The sequence below is a fragment of the Amyelois transitella genome, chromosome 5 (assembly GCF_032362555.1).
Source record: "Amyelois transitella isolate CPQ chromosome 5, ilAmyTran1.1, whole genome shotgun sequence".
Taxonomy (NCBI): domain Eukaryota; kingdom Metazoa; phylum Arthropoda; class Insecta; order Lepidoptera; family Pyralidae; genus Amyelois; species Amyelois transitella.
The window spans coordinates 5955578-5976670 of record NC_083508.1 but is presented as its reverse complement, the minus strand read 5'-3'; the positions used below and the strand labels follow the sequence as shown (position 1 = coordinate 5976670).

Below are 21093 nucleotides of genomic sequence, written 5' to 3'. Positions count from 1 at the left end.
TCACATTACGTGACTGACCAGACCACACACCACAGTGACCGCTGCTCACCAGTGTGTCAAGCCAGTCTCAATTTGTCGTGTTAAGTTACACTCCACTCAGTCTAGCTGACAGGTATCTGAGACCAGTCGCTACGCTGCGAGGCACGTGGACTTTAGCACAGGCAGTTTGTTTTAAGTGCCGCTTTTGTGCGAGTTGTGCATATGATTGTGAGTTGTCACTTGTGGACGCGAACGGTGACGGTGAACGACTTGCTGCTTGCGTACGTGTCTTTCCTATCGGTTTTCCTCGACTATAATCGCGGCTGTTTCGTGTATTTAGACCGAGACATTGCTATCGATTGGCTCGCTCACTATGCCAGTTCAGTCAGTCACGTCACGCACGTTCCACGAACGTACCATTATCACATACAGTAGGTATTTACGGGTCTAGTGTGGTTACATTAGTGTTTTAAGTGAGACGATATAGTGGTGTAGTTAAATGATAATTGAGTCAATACGAAGTTGGTAGATTGAATTGAGTTGCTATTAAAAATTTTTAACGAACATTTGAATAACAAGTAACCTCCAAAATGTCAGACAGTAAACAGGACATGATAAAGGATGCTGCTACAGCTGCAGCCGCAGCCGCGGGGGGATCGCTGTTCAGTACATTTGATATTGTAATGCTGGTGGTGCTGCTAGGAGCAGCGGTTTGGTGGCTGTACAGTTCTAGGAAAGAAAACAAGAAAGATGAAATAGTACTAAGCAAATATTCAATACAGTAAGTATCATTCATTATAAATAACTAAATGTTTTGGTAAATAAGTACTAAGCGTAACCAAGGTAGTCAGTATCAGATTTTTTTTAAATAACAGAACTTTAAAATTATACTTAGGTATTCCGTTCTCAGAACGACATTGATCTTTTTCATTATTCCAGTGGAAAGGGATTTTGTGAACTTATCTTTGCATTGCATCCAAAATTGCATCTATCAAAGTCAAATTGCACTTTTACGAATAGATGATACTGGTTCTTTTATCAAAGGAATTAGTAAGTAGGTACTCGTACTTACCTAAGTTGAAAAAAATATGTAGGTAAGTAAGTACCTACTTACATTAAATGTTCGTCCGTAAGGTCATCCAAATATTATTTCTTATCGAGTTAGGTTCCTCCCTAACTAGAAAGTAGGTACTTAGTAATTTATACTTCACACCGAAAAAAATTATAACAACTTAAGTACATCTTGATTGAAGACAGGTGTTTTATACCTATTATGTAGGTACCTACCTACATCTAAGTAGTAATGACACGAAGTTGGGATTGGTAAATTGTGTAATTTAGTCTATGCTCTTGATGTGTTATTATTTATGTAGTTAATGGACTAGTAAAATCTATGTATGTACTTAGTAATCTTAGTCACACTTAGTCCCCAATCCCAACTTCATGTGGTGTGAACCACATGAAATTGGGATTGGGGATGACGTTTTAAGTCTGTCTATGCGCAAGTGGCATAAATGCCATGTTAAAACTATTTCTTTTGTCATTTTAGCGATTACTTAGATTGTAATATTATCATTAAAACTTTCCCAATACGTGGCAAAAGCTACACTTACCTATTTGTACTATTGGAGTGGGTGACACAATTTTATATAATCTCTTGAAACGGATCCCTAAATTAAAATTAAAAACCGGCCAAGTGCGAGTCGGAGTCGCGCATGAAGGGTTCCGTACCATTATCACCGTTTCTACCTGTTCATTATATCGACTAAAAACTGCTTAAAATTATGTTTGTTGTATGCCCCCATAAATAATTACTAAATTTTTATTAAATTATTTATTTTGAAAGAAAATTTAGGTACACTAAATATTGTAAGAAAATTTGGAGCGTCTTCCTGTTACCGACAATTATATGGAGCTAAAATACGAAAAAAAAACGTTTTTTGTATTATTATTTTTATTTTTCTTCGTTTTGGCAATCTAACTTCTTCATAAGCCTATTCTTTTTGCCAGTGTCAAGTTTTATAAAGTTTTCAATGGACGATAGAAAGATGAACGAAAGAATATCGAAGCTCAAACATGTCATACGTGTTCTGTTGACTACGTAGTTACTGAACTTAAATTATCAAATCTGTTTTGGAAAGGGTTTCGTGTATCTCCATCCTCGTGTATACCCAACCTTACCATAAAAATATTACGCTAGACATCTCATTCAAATTCAAAATCTCTATAGTTATTATTTTGGGACATTTTTAACATCACTTAATAATTGTCATACCTTTTAGATTTTCACAACATTGGTTGACATCAAATAAATTACTTAAAACTAAGTTTACTGCCGCTTCCAGAGTGTCAGGTGCAGAAGAAGCGGTGACAAACTGCACTGCAGCATTTTATCCAATAACGTCAACTTCACAATTATCCAAACTAGCATGTGGACGAGAGAATACATTTTTATGATTCATTGCTTTACACGAAATTTAAATAGTGATCACGAGCTATTCCGACGATGGCATATGTATATTTGACCTGAAATATAATACATACTTACATGTATAATATATTCTTTTTTGTATTGGTGCCGTGTGGTTCCCGGAACCAATACAAAAAAGAATAGGAACACTCAATCTCTTTACCATGGATGTCGTAAAAGGCGACTAAGAGATAGGCTTACAAACTTGGGATTCCTTTTTAGGCGATGGGCCAGCAACCTGTCACTATTTGAATCTCAATTCTATCATTAAGCCAAATAGCTAAACGTGGCCATTCAGTCTTTTCAAGACTGTTGGCTCTGTCTACCCCGCAAGGGATATAGACGTGACCATATGTATGTATGTATGTACTTACATATAATCATGTTATCTATCACGAGGTAAACAGTACCAATAGACCTAAAATAAAGGGGAGAGATACACTGTTTTGCAAATTTATGATAAAGATATCCTGTTATGTAATGGTTCAGTCAGTGGATTAGACTCGAAAGCCTAAAATACAGACAGGCATATTTTCGCATTGTAACTTTGTATGAAAGGGCATGTATTTAACGCAGCCTCCAAAATAAGGGATATAAAACATTTAATTGGGTTGTAAAAATAAATAATAGGTTCGCAGCTACAATTAAGGATAATTTAAAGCAGAAAATAGCAGGGAAATAATCAGTTCCAAGGTATTTTAATAACCTGGCATCGATTATTTGTTTTGGGATCTGTCTTTATTATGAGGCGAATATTTAAGGGCAGATATAAAGTAGACATTTTTATGCTGTTTTTTGATCTCAAAGGTTGTTTCTTGTACTTGGACACAAAATTTCATCAATATTCGTTCATCGGTAAACGAAAACGTTGAAGAAAGATGAAGGATAATAAGTTATTTTCGCTTTTACTTTATAAGTAGTACGGTTGTAATGGTTAGGACTTAGTCGGTCAGTGGCAAGTCCTACCTCTTATCTCACCTTGCCTCAGCAATAACTTGCATTATTAAAAGCGAACGGAATCGCCACGTAATTAATTCAGTAAGTGATTTACTAAGAAACAGTTGATCATAATTTGCTTATTTTTTGTAAAAATATCAACGTAGATGCATTCTAATACTCTTTTAAAGTATTGAAGGTTTTAGGTTTAGTAATAAAGATCTTAGTACTTACGTATAGTTACATATTAGATGTACACGTATGCTAGGTGAAAATGTATGACAGTGCGTCACACTCGGTTGATAAAGCAATTTAAATTTTGTTAATGAAATTCATATAGGTTTGTAGGTATATTACTAATTTACATAATAGCGATATGGTTATTTCATCAATACCTCTGTACCTACTAACCTAACAGAGATTCTCGTATAAAAATAAAAATCATGCTAACCATCAAAACACTTATTCGATAACTCTGATATCATTATTGATAACTTTGTCTAATTTCACATGATAAACATTGATAGAGCTAAATATTGTTTTGTATGTTATAAACTTATCATCTATACATATAATAAAACAGAAAATATTTTGTCTGTACATTTAGTATTTTTGACTGAAAATAGAAAGCAAAAATATTTTTTTCGAATTTCTTGTCTGTCTGTATGTATGATCACGATTGTCTCCGAAAGTACTGAACCGATTTACTTAAAACTTTCACCAGTTGCTTTGTTTTAACTCAGAAAAACATTTAAAGTTTGTTTCATCAAAATCGGTTCACTAAAAAAAAGTTATCGTCATTTGAATGAACTCAAGGCATGAGTTTGCCTGCAAATAAGTTACGAAATTTAAAATTCAAAGTCATTTATCATTGTACGACAGCATAATACCTATATAAATACTATAAGTGAAAATTAGTTTGATAATATTCTGGTTTGCCGCACATAACATGCGTAATTCTCACGTAAAAAGATTTTTGGTTTGTTAGTCTACTTTAGTACTGTATGGTTCCCGCCACCAATACAAAAAAAGAATAGAACCACTCCATCTCTTTCCCATGGATGTCGTAAAAGGCGACTAAGAGATAGCTTACAAACTTGGGATTCTTTTTTAGGCGATGGCGATATCACTCTTTGAATCTCAATTCTATCATTAAGCCAAATAGCTGAACGTGGCTATTCAGTCTTTTCAAGCCTGTTGGCTCTGTCTACCCCGCAAGGGATATAGACGTGACCATATGTATGTACGTAGTCTAATTTCGACACCACCGCAACGGCTTCGATGGACCAGTGGTTGGCGCGTGAGACTGAAATTGGCGATCCAAGTTCGAGCCCCAATAAAAACAAGATATTTTTTTTATTAAAAATATTTTTTTTTGTGTTGTTTGAGTATTTTATTAAAAAAAACTGAAAATCAAAGTACTACATATAATAAAACGGTAAAAATAGTTTGCCTGTACATTTAGTATTTTGACTGAAACGGAGAGATTTTTGATATGATCATTGATATGAACAAAATTCAACTCGAAATTTACGCGGACGAAGTCGCGGACAGCAGCTAGTAGGTAATAACACAGGATAGTAGAGTACAGCCAAAATTTTCTCTTTACCTTGAATATTTAAGTTGACCTTACATTATTATTATTGTACCTACTTACTTACGTCTTTCATTAAACCCGGATGTCCTGTGGTAGGTCTATTTCCGAAGTTTTGTACATTAGTTTGAACACTAACCAACTTGCACTTTTTTTTTTGAAAACTAGCTAGGTATACCGCGTGGCATCGGCATAGGTAGGCAATGAATTTTTAGAAAAAAGCCAATGCCTATCTTAGTTACTCCTAAAGGTTTTGTCTTTGTGCTAAATATTATCAAACTCGGTTCAGTGGTTAAGGAATGAAAGCGTAACAGACAGACATAGAGAGTTACTTTCGAATTTATAATATAAGTAGGGATAGGGATAGAAGTGATAAATAGGTAAACATCCCAGACAGAGGTCAATCATCAAAAGTTTGTAACCTACACATAAGTATATTTGTATTTAAAAAAATATAAATGTAGCTCTTTGGTAATTGAGACGCCCTTCTCATAGTTGAGAAAGTTCAAGGTTTTATTCAAAAATATTATTTGACAACATTATTATGCCTACTTACCTTATTACATTACACTGTATTTCTCGACGTGTTTCAAGGTTATATCAACTGAGTTGTTGTGTTAACATCTATATTTAAGTAAGTATAAGAAGTAGTAATAAATGAATGTAGATGTAACAGATAAAGATTTATGCATTGAAGGAAGAGTATAGAGACTTTAGGTACATACCTAGACTACTGTAGTCTCTATTTTGTTAACTTGCGGTGATTTCCTTCATATGTTCGCCTTTTCTAGAGGCACCTACCTATCTGCCTCCAAGCATTTCAATACGGGGAGTCACATATTACTATACATAAACTCTTTTTAAATTATATAGGTAAATTATATAAGTACGGTGTTGATGTTATTTTTTTACTCTCTCGGAACCAAGGGCCGATAAGTGCGACTCATGTAAATAGTCAGTTTAGAGTTATGCATGGAGTTCGATTCGGACACACATCAAATAACGAATCACTTAATAACTCTATTATCTACTGTACCTAGCTATTTTATAATTGCAAATAAAAAATATCTACAACTATACCTAATAGTCCGGTTAAGTAAGACCAAATAATAACAGTAAAGCTATTCATTCCCAACAAGCTGAAATTTATGGTAATTGTTTAAAACATGATTACGTTATGATACATTACCTCAATAACCAAAAACCCAGTCTCTTCATCTCACATCTCTCTGTTCAATTGGTGCGTAGCTAGGTTTGCATACCTGCTGAAACACCCGCAATAAAAAACAACCTTCACGACCTCCACAAGCTAGAGCGTAAAAAAGAACCATTATGTATATTTCAAAAGATTTTCTTAAGCTCAGGTTGCTTGGAAATGCCATATTAATAATAAAGATATATTTAAAGTTGAAAGTTAATTTACTTTTTTCAGAACAGCAGCATCAATACAAGTGACCGAAAATTCATTCATAAAAAAGTTGCAAACGTCCCGTAGAAGTTTAGTAGTTTTCTATGGCTCTCAAACTGGTACCGCAGAAGAGTTTGCCGGTCGCCTTGCCAAAGAGGGAGCAAGATACAAAATGAAGGGCATGGTCGCCGACCCCGAAGAATGTGATATGGTTTGTAAAGAACTTGTGATAATAGTCGCGGTAATCTAATGCGGACATGTTTAGAGTAGATAACAAATAATATTTTCTTTATCTTTTAGGAAGAACTCACGAAACTACCAGACATACCCAATTCATTAGCCGTATTTTGTATGGCAACATATGGAGAAGGTGATCCTACAGATAATGCGATGGAATTCTATGAATGGTTGAAAAATGGAGATCCTGATTTGACTGGTTTAAACTACGCAGTAAGTATCTTTAGGTTAAAGATTAAAATAAATTAAATTACATAACTAGGCTATGTAGATAACAGAGTAGTATAAGACAGAATTAAAAGGAGAAGTTCTGGCAAAAGGTCAAGTCAAGAGTACCCGAAACCGACGTGCCTGTATGAAGAGAGTTATGAATGTGAATGAAGCGAAAGAAGTACGCAGGAACCGTTGCAAGTGGAAAGATGTGGTCTCTGCCTACCTCTCCGGGAAAGTGGCGTGATTTTATGAAAGTATGTATGTATGTTGTTTCTTAGATTTCCCGAAATTCCCACGGGAGCGGAAAAACGGGTCATTGGGCGTAAAAATTTGCGGACAAAATTTATCCAAAGCCCCTTAAGTCACCTTTCATTCAGGATAATGACTGTTTAGGTAGGGCAATAAGGTCCGCGAGCAAAGCCGCGGCCAACAGCTAGTTAATAATAAATTTAGGACACATTGTGTGGTTAATTCAGATGAAAGCTTAGTAAACAGTAAGAGGCGGAGGGCAACTTGTTTTATGATGATTTGGAGAAGCGATAAATGTCGTTAATGGTTCAAAGCACAATCACTTGAGTGATACATTTAGGTTACCCGGCTGATTAATTCTACTTGAATTAGATATTATTGTTTTGTTACAGATTGTTATGATCATTGCTAATGTCGTCTGTACTTTGTACAATAATTTAAATAAATGGCCAAAGTTTACAATTATTTTTATAAGAGTACCTATAGATAGCTGTGATATCATATATGTATATTATTATATGTGATGTAGTAGAGAAATATGCGCATATGCCCAAAAAAAATAAAATGTTTTAAAAGCAAAACACTATACATATAGATTTTTCAAATTAAAGTCGAGATTTCAATTAAAAAACAACTCGACTTTACCATATGTACTTACCTACATTTTTTTGTTTTATAGGGAACTTATATAAACAAGTATACAAGCTAGATAGTTACCCAGTTCTATACAAACCTGAAACAAAATCTGTCTTTATACTTAATCGAAGGTAAGGTATCTTAGGGTCTGTTTATAAAGATGTTATCTCTGCGCTTGGCTAATGTTGATTTTGTCTATTGGTTAAAACGATGGTAGTGCGAACGTTTTAACGTTAAATGCTGACTTATAAAGCCTCGTAATGTAAGCATATTAATAACCTTTGTAAGTATATGAATATATAATAATACTTAACTATTCATAGGTATTTGGTCTCGGCAACAAGACGTACGAGCATTACAACGAAGTGGCCATTTATTTGGATAAACGTCTGGAGGAGCTGGGTGCGACGAGGGTCTACGAGTTGGGATTAGGAGATGACGATGCAAAGTAATTTGTTGAAGTGTTTATTATTCTCACGCTATAAATCCTTAATTTAAATAAGTTAGGTTTTTTATAACGCAATTAACATAAATATGATAAACAAATATTTAACTAGTAAAAGATTAAATTATAGTAGAGGTAGTCTCTGCCTACCCCTCCGGGAAAGAGGCGTGATTTTATGTATGTATGTATGTAAATATTTAACTGTAATAGGAAGCAATTTGTATAAAATCAATGTACTAAGGTGCACTATAGATAAATAAGTAGATTTTTAAATTAAATATACATAGTTATAAGAATTAAATATTTAAATTGTTCTGAACTTATCAATGCCCGAAGTCATCATTGACTAGACTGGATTACTGAGTCGACGTTGGTTAACAAGAATAATTAGAATTTTAATATTCTAGCATTGAAGATGACTTCATCACATGGAAAGATAAATTCTGGCCTGCGGTGTGCGAGAAATATGATATTCAGAGTTCTGGCGAAGAAGACCTGACGCGGCAGTTTAGTTTGGTCACGTACGAGTGTGATGAGATCCCTGAAAATATCTTCACTGGCGAAATTGCCAGGTTAAATACCTTGCAATTACAGAGGCCGTAAGTATGATTAATTTAATCTTTTAAATTAATTACGTATTAAAATGTATGTAGAAAAGTTCTGTGACTTATACCATCAATCAACAGGTATATATGTAACCTACTAGTCAATAATTTAGACACCAAGAACTAAATCAGTGGGGGATTCTCTTTGCAACGGTTTCTTAGTGGATTGACCATGATCATACCTATACAACTCGAGAAGATAACAGTTTGTATGTTTGCTTAGATCTGAGGGACCAGTAAAAACTATTGCATCGATAACGTTATTGCAAAGAAATTTGATTTGAAATTAATTATCTACATTAATTACAAACATTAGAACCAAAATATTATCCTTAATACAAAATGAAATACCTAGTATTTAAAAATAATTCTTTTAAAAATACTAGGAAATACCTAGTATTTAAAAGAATTATTTTTAAATACTAGGAAATACCTAGTATTTTCACATTTTCCATTATTTCTTCGCTCCTCATCGTTGCAGCGTGATGTTATATAGCTTAAAGCCTTCCTCGACAGATGTTCTATTCAACACAAAAATAATTCAATTCGAACCAGTAGTTCCTGAGATTAGCACGTTCAAACAAACAAACTCTTCAGATTTATAATAGTAGTATACATAAGAAATACTTAATTAACTTATCCTGAAAGAGTGTTATAACTTTCTAGATGTCAGCAAATCTAATTTGGTGATTGATATTAGTTAATTCATTGTATTATAGGCCATTCGATGCGAAGAATCCATTCCTGGCACAAATTGTCGTCAATAAAGAGATGCACAAGGGCGGAGACAGATCTTGTCTTCACGTGGAATTGGATATTTCAAACTCTAAAATGCGATACGAAGCTGGTATGTATTATGTATAACCTGAAAGCCCATCTAACTCTTCTTTTGCAGTCTTTGATAATCCAGTCGTTGATAAATAGTTCATAACTTTAGTTGGAAATTGATTATAGACTCACGATTTATCAATAATGACCAACTATCTAAGGAGTCTTCAGTCGCATTAGTGCAAAAAAAATTGTTGAGGTATCATTAACAACAAACAAATAAATGTAATTCATATTTATATTTTTTGTTACGCAGGCGACCATGTGGGAGTGTATCCAGTGAACGACACGGATCTAGTAGACCGTCTTGGAGAACTGACCAACACAGACCTCAGTACTGTGTTCTCTCTTATCAACAACGACCAAGAGAGCAGCAAAAAGCATCCGTTCCCCTGTCCTACGACTTACCGAACTGCGCTCACGCACTACATAGAGATTACTGCGTTGCCGCGCACGCACATTGTAAGGGAACTCGCCGAATACTGCTCGGATGAGGAAGTAAGTATTTATAAGTATATAAAATCTGATGGTTGAGTAATTTTTCTGATACTTAAGAAGCACATCGATATAGGTACGTACTAACAATACCAACTTAAAACATGCACTACCTACGTCTGAAAAATTATATTCACAGTTGCGGCTTGAGATTTCGCTTAGTTATTATTAGTTTATTAGGTAAATCAATATTAGGTGTCTCTCTAAGTAAAATCGTAATAAAATAAAGAGCCTCGGTGCCTGAGAGCACCAACACAATGTTTATTATAAGTATCCAATACAAAAGCGATATGTAAGTACAGTGTTGGCAACATAATGTGGCAATTAATGGATGTACATTATGTGAAATAACCGTCAAAATTATATAACGCTGGAATAATTCATTCTCTGATGACCTGCATTCACTGAATTTTAGTGTACAAAGAAAATAAAGTATTGAGGGTATTCAGAACGAATGCACTCGTTCCTGTTTTTAAATTCCGCGACCCATATTACAACTTTTTCGTAAACACGATAATCATTACTTAACTTCGTCTTGGAGCAATTATTAAACTGGGATTTTCATCAAAATATAAATCTTCTAGGTCCCTTACAGAACAATAATTTTTTATTATATTATTAATCTACTAAGCCAAATCTACAGTTAACATTGCCAGGCTTTTAGATGTTTTAGGAATTCAAGAGAGCTAGCTACCTTTAACTTAGACACATACCTAACCTGAGTGGCATTTCTTCTTTTTCCATCAAGATACCAAGTAATTTACTGCTGATCTAAAAATAAATTCAGTAAAGCAAGGTGTATGTATGTCAACACAATTATTTACAGTGTATTAAATTGCACTGGCAAATTGCAGGTAAGTGCTTAACAAAGTATCTGAATTGTTGAAGACTGTACATTAGATATGCTTATTCATGTAAATATTATGTCGTATATGCGGAACTGCGTCGTCAATTGTTCTGAAATAATATGTTTAAACGCGGGAGTACATTGATTGGAATTAAAATACTTACTAATTTCCGTATAAAGAGTAATTTCATTTCGTTAAATGAACAGTAATTAAGTAGATTCTAGAAACATGAATAAAAAAAAATAGTAAGTATAACAATTAACAATATGAATCGGATAAGTGTTACTACGTGAGCGATAAACTGATAACAGGTTGGTATGAGACATACATTGTGTTTCATCATGCTATAAAATAAGTGTAAACATATAAACAAATAGGGAAGTCGATTTTTTATGTATGTATATCTCAGTCGTAGGTTTCTAAGCTAAGTGCTCAAGTGCATCGCTAAAGGCAGCAAGTGACTTTGCATACCGTCGTACAGAAAGAGATAGAGTAGTTCTATATAGCCAAAAACCATACCGTTCAGACATAGGTATACTCGTAGAAGTATTAGTTCCTTACATGTGAAATTGGCGTTTTCTTGTAATCCTACTTCCTACTACTATTATAAAGGCGAAAGTTTGTATGGATGTATGGATGTTTGTTACTCTTTCACGCAAAAACTACTGAACCGATTACCATGAAATTTGGTATGTATGTAGCTGAAGACCCAGAATAACACATAGGCTACTTTTTATCCCAGAGTTCCCGCGGGATTGATAGGGTTTCCATGCGGACGAAGTCGCGGGCGGCCTCTAGTTTAATCATAAATTTCTCCCGTTTGTTTGGGAATTCCAAATTCAAATTTATACAGTTACTAGATTATAATAGTAGTTTATAATAGTAGTAGGATTTACACACATGTATTTAATTGTATTAACCTTCATTCATTTGTTTCTTTCCTTAAATTTTTTCTGTTGGCGTCACTCGGTTTACAAAATGGAAAACTTGAAATATCGCGGATTTACGAGTACGAGTTTCACCGTGGCCCCAGTGCTGAGGAAACGGCTCGAAGGGTTATTGCTGTGTATGACGGTTGTGTCGCAAAAGAAAACACAGTGCGTTTTGGGTTCTTACGTTTTTATTCTGGTAATTTCGACCTGCAGAACAAGCCTTGGACGACCGGAGACCCTAGTTATTTTAATCCACTTGAAGCAAAGTGGGAAGATTAAAAAACTTGAAAGGTTGCATTACAATTACCATTACGTTACCATAAAGGTTTTTATATCAAATCATTACCTTTGATTAAAAGTGGATTCTCTACGATAATCAGAAACACCATCGCAATGGCTGGACCCTGGCCAGCCAGCCAAATCCTGCCCCAAGTGAAAATTGACCTAAACAAAGTTACTTGTAAGCGTTTAGTGGACTAGTGCCGGTGTCTCCTATTACAGTTTTCTCAAATCTGGCCAGACGATTACGGCAGACGTCTATTGTCAGCAATTGCAAACTATGATAGAAAAGCTAGCTGCTAAACAACCGCGGCTGGTCAATCGCTCCACGCCACTGCTGCTTCACGACAACGCTAGACCACACTGCACAACAGATGGCTACCAAATTAGAGGAGCTTCAATTGGAATGTCAAAGACATCCACCGTACTCCCCGGAACTTACTCCAACAGATTATATTTTTTTTTTGAAATTTGGATATTTTCTTCCAAGGAAAAAATTCAACTCCGATAGGGCAGTACAAACCGCCTTCAAAGATTTTATTGATTTCCGTCCAAATGGATTTTTTTTAGTAAAGGGATCAACTACCTACTCGTATTTGATGGCAAAAGTGCAAAGATAATAATGGTTCTTACTTTGATCAAATAAATATATCTATTATATTAAAAAAATATTCGACTTTTTGTTCCTCCTGTACCAAACGCCAATTTCATATGTAAGGAACTTATAATGTGATCTCAAACTCAAACTCAAAATATTAATTGCATAACTGTGTAGACATGTAGATGGAAATACATTTAGCATTCAACAGTTTGCCCCTTCAGGCATGCAATATTTTTTAGTATTCAATATTTTCAACTGATAATTTAGTAAAATTCCATAAGCCGTCGCTGCTCGCTTTCACAATGTCATTTTAAAATTTAAGTTTGTGTTATCTACATACTACACTAATAAATATATGCTTATTGCAGGATAAAAAGAAGATGATGCTGATGGCGACAAACTCTCAAGAAGGGAAGGCACTCTATCAGTCGTTTGTCGTAGATGCTTGCAGGAACATCGTGCATATTCTCGAGGACATCAAATCTTGTAAACCCCCACTGGACCATGTTTGCGAATTGCTGCCTCGTCTGCAACCAAGATACTATTCTATCTCTTCAAGCCCTAAGGTAATTAAACATAACTAGCTGTGCCCGCAACTTCGTCCGCGTGGAATAGTTATTTTGGGCATCATTGAAGCCCTCAAGGAGGAATAATTTTCCCCCTTTTTTTTTACATTTTCCATTATTTCTTCACTCCTAATAGTTACAGCGTGATGATAAATAGCCTAAAGTCTTCCTCGACAAATGTTCTATTCAACACAAAATAACGGTCTACTAAACACAAAAAGAATTTTGCAATTCGAACCAGTAGTTCCTGAGATTAGCGCGTTCAAACAAACAAACTCTTCTGCTTTATAATATTAGTATAGATGGTACATTACTCTGGTTCAAAGTATAAATTAAATAATAGTGCGCCTGGGAAATAAAATTTCTATAGCAAGTGTCTAGTTGTGGGTAAGGATTTGAAAAAAAATTTCTAATGACCTTGTTATGCATAACATTTAGTCAATTGAAAACGTGATTGTTTGCACAAATCCGTTTTTTTTTCTACTACCTTAACTAACTACGTATGTCAATACTACCTTAGGAATAACCTTAAAAATTTGCGTTTAAAGAAATGCCGTCATAATATCCTGTAAAAAAACCCAAGTCTCGCAGTTCAGTCTTTCTACCGTAAAAAGTAGTGAGATCGATGTAATACCAAGTCGGTTAATCTATTTAGTCTCTACTTAAAGGACCTTCTGCCTTAAGTTATTACATAAGTTATTATCATGCCAATATTTAAAATATTTTATGTTTTAAAAAAATAGATCGACTTGGACATCGCATTATTTGATTATTAGTATGTATGGTTTTCCCATGATTACTCGTAAGACACTAAACTCTATTTGTATTCTTAATTTGAAGCTTCTATGTCTACTAGAAGTGCCTAAGACTTTTGATGATCGGTGAGTCAGTCAGTCAGTGAGGGATAAAATTCAGAAACTTTAACAAGTAGTCATTCTTAAACTACTGGTTCAAATTGACTTAAATGTTAAATATACCGTATTTATATAATGCCTGATTAGTTACTGAAAATACAGGCTTGTTGTTTTATCCACAACGAAATTATAGGGGGGTCGAGAAGATTGCAGATTTGGCAGACGACGTGACTAGAAAAGTAAAGTGGAGTAACATACAAATATTTCTGAAAATTTCTATGAGAGCGAAGCAACGGGTAAAAGCTAGTCTTACAATCACACTCCCACAATAAAGTATGAGACTGCTCCCGCCATATCTACATGCAGTTCAGAGTTCAGTGGATATCGGGCTTAGAAGACAACGGCTGGAATGCAGCCTCTATCCATACATATAATAAAACTGTTACTGAACTTTGTCTGAACATTGAAGATATTTAAGAAAAAAAATTAAAAGGGGTCTTTTTAGGGTCAGTAGAAGATAAAACAATTTTTTTTAGAATTTTTGTCTGTTTGTATGTTTGTACGCGCATCACGCAAAATCTACCGAACGGATCTGAACGAAATTCGGCACAGATATAGTTAGTAACCTGGATTAGAATGTAGGCTACTTTTATCCTGAAATTCTATCCCAAGGGGATGAAATAGGGGGTGCAAGTTTGTATGGAACTTCGTCATTATTGAATCAATATAAAAAGCTATAAATAATTAATTATTATATTTATTATATGTATGGATATACGGCTCTGTTTATCTATACTAATATTATAAAGCTGAAGAGTTTATTTGTTTGAACGCGCTAATCTTAGGAACTACTGGTTCGAATTGAATTTTTTTTTTGCGTTGAATAGACCATTTATCGAAGAAGGCTTTGGGCTATATAACATCACGCTGCAACTATAAGGAGCAAAGAAATAATGGAAAATGTGAAAAAAACGGGGACCAAGTTGCGGACGAAGTTACGGGCACAGCTAGTACCTATTATAATATTATTAGAAAGTGAATAGTATGTTTTTGTACGGCTTATAATTAGTTTCAATTTAACATATATAAATAATAAGAGGTGCAAAAGCAATCAAAATATATCCGTTTAAATATTCAACTCCGATAGGGCAGTATCTAATCTATAAAAATCACTAATAATCGTTCGTTCAATAAAATGTGTTGAAGTAAAACAACATACCTACCATCATCATATCAACATAATCACGTCTATATTCCTTGAGGGGTAGACAGAGCCAACAGTCTTGAAAAGACTGAATTGCCACGTTCAGCTATTTGGCTTAATGATAGAATTGAGGTTCAAATAGTGACAAGTTGCTGCCCATCGCCTTAAAAAGAATCCCAAGTTTTTTTTTATTTTTATTTTTTATATTTAAAAAAAAAGATTGAGTTAGCCTCGAAGTAAGTTCGAGACTTGTGTTACAAGATACTAACTCAACGATACTATATTTTATGACAATCAGAAAAAGTTCTTTTCTCATCATGCCCTGGCCGGGATTCGAACCCGGGACCTCCGGTGTCACAGACAAGCGTAAAGAACATTTTCTGATTGGCCTGGGTCTTGGATGTTTATCTATATAAGTATTTATTATAAAATATAGTATCGTTCAGTTAGTATCTCGTAACACAAGTCTAGAACTTACTTCGAGGCTAACTCAATCAGTGTAATTTGTCCCGTATATATTTATTTATTTAAATACCCAATTATCTAGACTCTATTTTATGATACGAGTATTTATAAAATGTATTAGTTATCAATAAAATGGCAGAATACATAAGTAGATAAGTATGTACTTTAGCTAAATACCTATGTCCAGCTACGTAAAAATGTTTCGCTCTAATCTGTTGTGTCGTGTGGTTCCACCAAAAGAAAAAATAATAGGACTAATCCATCTCTTTCTTATAGATGTCGTTTAAGAGCGACTAAGTGATAGGCTTATAAACTTGGGATAGTTACTTCTTTTGGCGAGCAACCTATCACTACTTGAATCTCAATTCTATTATAAAGCCAAACAGCTGAACGTGGCCTATCAGTCTCTTCAAGACTGTTGGCTCTGTCTACCACGAAAGGGACTATATGTATGTATGAATGTATGTGCTAATCTATTGATAGGTAGGTGTGTGCCGATGTGCACAAAACATTTTTTTTTTGCAGTTTAGTTTTGATGAACCTTACAAAAAAACAAACTGCTAATATGTGCTTATCTTCTATGTTTTTTATGTATCTATCTGTAATTTTGGTAAACTTAAAAGATAAGATAGTTTTTATCTCTATTATGTATAATTACTGAGAAACAGCAAAACGTGGCTTAGTCACCTTGTCCTTTAATAATCCTTTAAAAAGAATTTGTATTCCTCCTGTAGTTACATCCTGAAACTGTGCACGTGACCGCAGTGGTGGTAAAGTACAAAACGACCACGGGCCGCATCAACAAGGGAGTTACAACCACGTGGCTCGCTGATCTTAAGCCGGAGGAGGGCAAGACTCTGCCTAGGATACCCGTCTACATCCGCAAGTCACAGTTTAGGTATTTATAAAAAATATATTTTATTTTTATTGGTAATATATTTATTTTCTTTTTAATATCAGTTTGATAATAAGTCCGTATTCAACTGACTGCATGGATTTTCCAAAGTCAGTAACGTGGTCAAAGCCACACCTCGGGCTTCCAGAGAGCTAAGGATGTAATCGGCTAACATCAGAAGGTAGAAGAAGAATAAAAATCACACTTTCCATCTGCTATGAATATTGATCCCACTCAGTGAAATATTTAAGTAGGTACAAACTTTTCCATTTACTCCTCTCTTTCTTTTGTAATCAAAGTATTAGGTTTACTTCATAAAATTTGTACTTTAGTAATTTTTGAGGCAACGGTCAACTACGTCAAAACTTCTGCTAGCCACTAATTTTATCACTGAGGGACTACAGCAAATGTTTTGATAGGATTGATCATGATTTGCTTATCAATAAATTATCTCTTGCCGGTATCCACGGAGATTTACTTCGGTGGTTTATGTCATATATTGACAATCGTTCTCAAGCGGTGGTTCTCCAAGGCTACATGTCCAAATGGTTAGCGATCCCCTCAGGGTTCACTGTTAGGTCCTCTCTTATTCGTCATTTTCATAAACGATGTTGGAAAGTGCTTCCTGAACGCAAAAGTATTACTTTATGCTGATGATATGAAAGTATTTAAAGTTATAAATAATATTGAGGATATATATAAACTACAGGAAGATCTCAATCGGTTTGAGATTTTTTGTAAAGAAAATAAATTGGACCTTAACATATCAAAATGTTTTTATATCTCATTCACTAGGAAGTCAACAATTTTAGATATTGGTCATATATTAAATAATAAATAATACTAAAATTACAAAAGTCAATGCTATTACCGACTTAGGTGTAAAATTCGATAGCAAATTACTGTTTGACGAACACGTGGATTATATAGTGTCTAAAGCATCTAAAGCACTTGGATTTATTATGAGAGTCTGTTCAGTCTTTCATGATATTAAATGTATTAAAGTGCTATATTGTTCTTTTGTCCGAAGTCACCTCGAATATGCCTCGCAGGTGTGGAACCCTCAATTTAACGCCTATAAAGATCGCATTGAGGGTATCCAAAAGAAATTTTTGAGATACTTGGACTACAAGGCCCGAACTAGTTCACACAGTTATGAACAAAGATGTAGGCGTTATCACTTCCTTCCACTTGAAATCAGACGTGTAATCAATGATGTCGGTTTCTTGATTGGAATAGCTAAAGGCTCAGTGGACTGCCCGGAGCTCATCTCCAAAATTCAACTTAGAACTGATTTATTTCATTATAGACAACGACCGCTACTTCGCGTTCCATTTAGTAGGACTAAATATAGACAGAACTCCTTCTCTGTACGTGCTGCTAAGCACTTCAATATATGATCCCAACGGCTCGACCTGTTCCACAGTAGTAAAAAAACAGTTAGTTGTTTACTGAGTGGATCCTTTTTTAATGATATTTAATAAGTATTTATTTTATCTGTTCTTTTACTATATGTTCGTTTATACATTTATCTATGTACATGTGTTATGACGCAGTTTTTGTGTAAATCTTTCCATGGTTGCAATTCTACTTGTGAAGTCTTGTAATTAGCAATCGCATTATATTATTATTACTTATATATCATATAAATTAGACTGTAAGACTTCCATTAATAAATAAATAAATAAATAAATAAAATATGTATTGGATAATGAAAATACCGTTGCAATCAATTCAAATGTTATTTCAGGTTATTTAGAAAGATTATTGAGAACAAAGTTAAATAAAAATTTATTATTTGTTTTAGATTACCGTTACAACCCCAAACGCCTATTATGATGGTGGGGCCGGGTACGGGGTTGGCTCCGTTCCGGGGCTTCTTGCAAGAAAGGGCGCACGCGAAGTCCAACGGCAAGGAAGTGGGAGATACCATTCTATACTTCGGATGTAGGCACCGGGAACAGGATTACATTTACAAAGAGGTAAAAATCCAAATAACTTCAGAATGGTGTCGATGTCTATCGGTCAAGCTTTCTAAAACTTTTATTTTCGGCCAATTGTGAATTTTTCTATTATTTTTATCGAAATGTAATAATTACTTACCTAATATTCAACAAAAGGTATTTAACATTGGCATTGTAGCTGCAATTGCTGTAATTCAATTATTTTAATACCTTAGGAGCTGGAAGCATACGAAAAGAGTGGCCTTCTGAAACTCAACTTGGCGTTCTCCCGAGACCAAGGGCACAAAGTATACGTGACTCATTTGCTAGAGAAGAATCTGGAACAAATATGGGAAGTTCTTGGCAATAGAAATGGACACTTTTATGTGTGTGGGTAAGTAAGCTTCAAATCAGCATAGTTCAATTAGTGAAACTATCTTCTTATCCTATATAAATTTTCCTTTTTAATGTACGTCTTTTCATTGACTTTAATTTTATATATGTTACTAGCTTGCTTAACCCAATATCATCAAAAAGTTCATTGGGTTTTGACCTATGTAAAGGCCTTTTTATGTTATACTTTAATTATTCAATATATATCCATTTATTCAATAGACGATGAGAAGAAAATCTATATTTTACTTTTTTTTACCCAGTGATGCAAAAAATATGGCTGTGGATGTGCGAAACATCGTGCAAAAAGCTGTTAAGGAGATAGGAGGAAAATCTGAGTCCGAAGCGGCGCAATTCCTCAAGAAACTGGATTCCATGAAGAAATATTCATCAGATGTATGGAGTTAAAATAATTGTACCCTACATAAACATTTAATATTTTTTAATAGTTGAATTGTCTGCAAGCCTGCTTTTAAGTTGGTAGGTAAATTTATATACTTATAATAAGTACGTAATATTGTGATATAAAGTACACTCTGATAACAGAGGACAAGGAAAATTGACTTTTGTGCACCGCCACAATTTTTTCAGGTCTTGAACAAATGATTTCTATTATTTAAGCGTTTGTTATTTAGTTCGTTTTAGTTGTACCGACATTCACCTATTGAAACTTGTGAAATAAAATGAATGTACCCATCTCTCACAGAGCTAGTAAGTAAAGTACTTATCATATAAGATAAACTACTTATTTATTGTTTTGAATTGAAAAACCTAACTAAAAAGAAATGTAGTCAATCACAAAGTCGCATTCAGGATCGTTTCAATTTTTCTACGTGTAAAGACTCTCGTCTAAATAAAAAGTTGTTACAGAATTGTTGAATCTTTTGAATTCTAACGATGGTTGTGCATTAAGTGCACTAACAAATAATTGTTGGTAAATGTGTATATTAAGTGGACTGGGCAATAGATTTTAAGAAATATTATACAATAAATATATTTATGTATATTTTGCATAATTTTAAACATAGAAATTTTATGGAATAAATGTTCTTTTTCTTTATACATTCATTGACCATATTCCTTATTTCCGTAAAATACTTTCAGAACAACTCATGTTAGGTACCTACTTACTACCCGTATTACCTACATAGGTACTTATATCATTTAGAGAAAAGATTTGTATATTTGTTTTACTTTGTCAAAATTTGGCAGAGAGATGGAATAGACCTTCAGGAGTAAACGGCCTTTTTTCTGAAAATAAGGCGGATTTCCATATTTTCCGTACTTCCTATTTCCCATAACAATGGATCGAAGGTTATGGCAGAGTGGCATCCTCAAGCGTGGTAGGTTTGCCAAATGGTTCCTACTTACTTATTTATTTGTACATATTTATAATTAGCTGTTGACCACGGCTTCGCTCGCGTGAAGGTCGCTTTTTGCGTAATCTGTGTAAATTGCATTTATCCAGACCTATTATAGACAAGTTCATACAAACTTTCAACCCCCATTTTAGTGCTATCGTTGCCAACCCCAATGATTAATAAAATAGTAGATTAGCTTTCAAAAAACTGCATAAACTTTGAAAGACGTTGCGGCAGATTTTTCCTGAATTTCTGGACGCAATGAGTTTTTTTTATGTCGCTTTCCATGAAATCTACAGTGATTAGTTACACTGGCAATAATTAAAAGATAATTTATGATATACAACACAACACAAGACGACGGTAAACTATTTCTTTGAAAACACGAGATGTGACAGTGAAAGAGTGGAGGTGACATCAAATCACATGGACGTAATAATAATAACAAATCATATAGAAATGCCGTAATTGTTCAACTGACTCAGAAATAAAAATGATATATCTGTCTCTTTCTCACAACAGTGGTTTCGCAGGCGAAAAAACGTAGAGGCTTTTTTTCAGCACCCTCTTCATTGGCTTCGATGTACTTTGCTTCCGCTGACGCCATTGAACTTTACCACTTTGTTTACATGTAGAAAGGTGTCATCGTGATGTTTT

The 21093-nt window shown here is 34.3% G+C and overlaps 1 protein-coding gene across 1 annotated transcript; it reads left to right on the top strand.

The window, feature by feature from the left end:
• Positions 1-322: 322 nt before the first annotated feature.
• Positions 323-20143, top strand: LOC106139073 (NADPH--cytochrome P450 reductase). Its single transcript, XM_013340420.2, has 12 exons — positions 323-760; positions 6412-6598; positions 6688-6837; positions 8046-8170; positions 8575-8766; positions 9492-9619; positions 9857-10098; positions 13124-13321; positions 16579-16742; positions 18547-18721; positions 18919-19076; positions 19339-20143. The coding sequence occupies exons 1-12, from the start codon at positions 570-572 to the stop codon at positions 19481-19483; spliced, it is 2055 nt and encodes a 684-aa protein (XP_013195874.2). The 5' UTR covers positions 323-569; the 3' UTR covers positions 19484-20143.
• The last annotated feature ends 950 nt before the right edge of the window (positions 20144-21093 follow it).

What these genes read in the sequence shown, in the direction of transcription:
- LOC106139073 (XM_013340420.2), top strand. Translation starts at nt 570, where the DNA reads ATGTCAGACAGTAAACAGGACATGATAAAGGATGCTGCTACAGCTGCA. An exon ending in CTAAGCAAATATTCAATACA is followed by an intron (nt 761 to 6,411) that starts GTAAGTATCATT and finishes TACTTTTTTCAG; the next exon opens with AACAGCAGCATCAATACAAG. An exon ending in CTATCTCTTCAAGCCCTAAG is followed by an intron (nt 13,322 to 16,578) that starts GTAATTAAACAT and finishes TTCCTCCTGTAG; the next exon opens with TTACATCCTGAAACTGTGCA.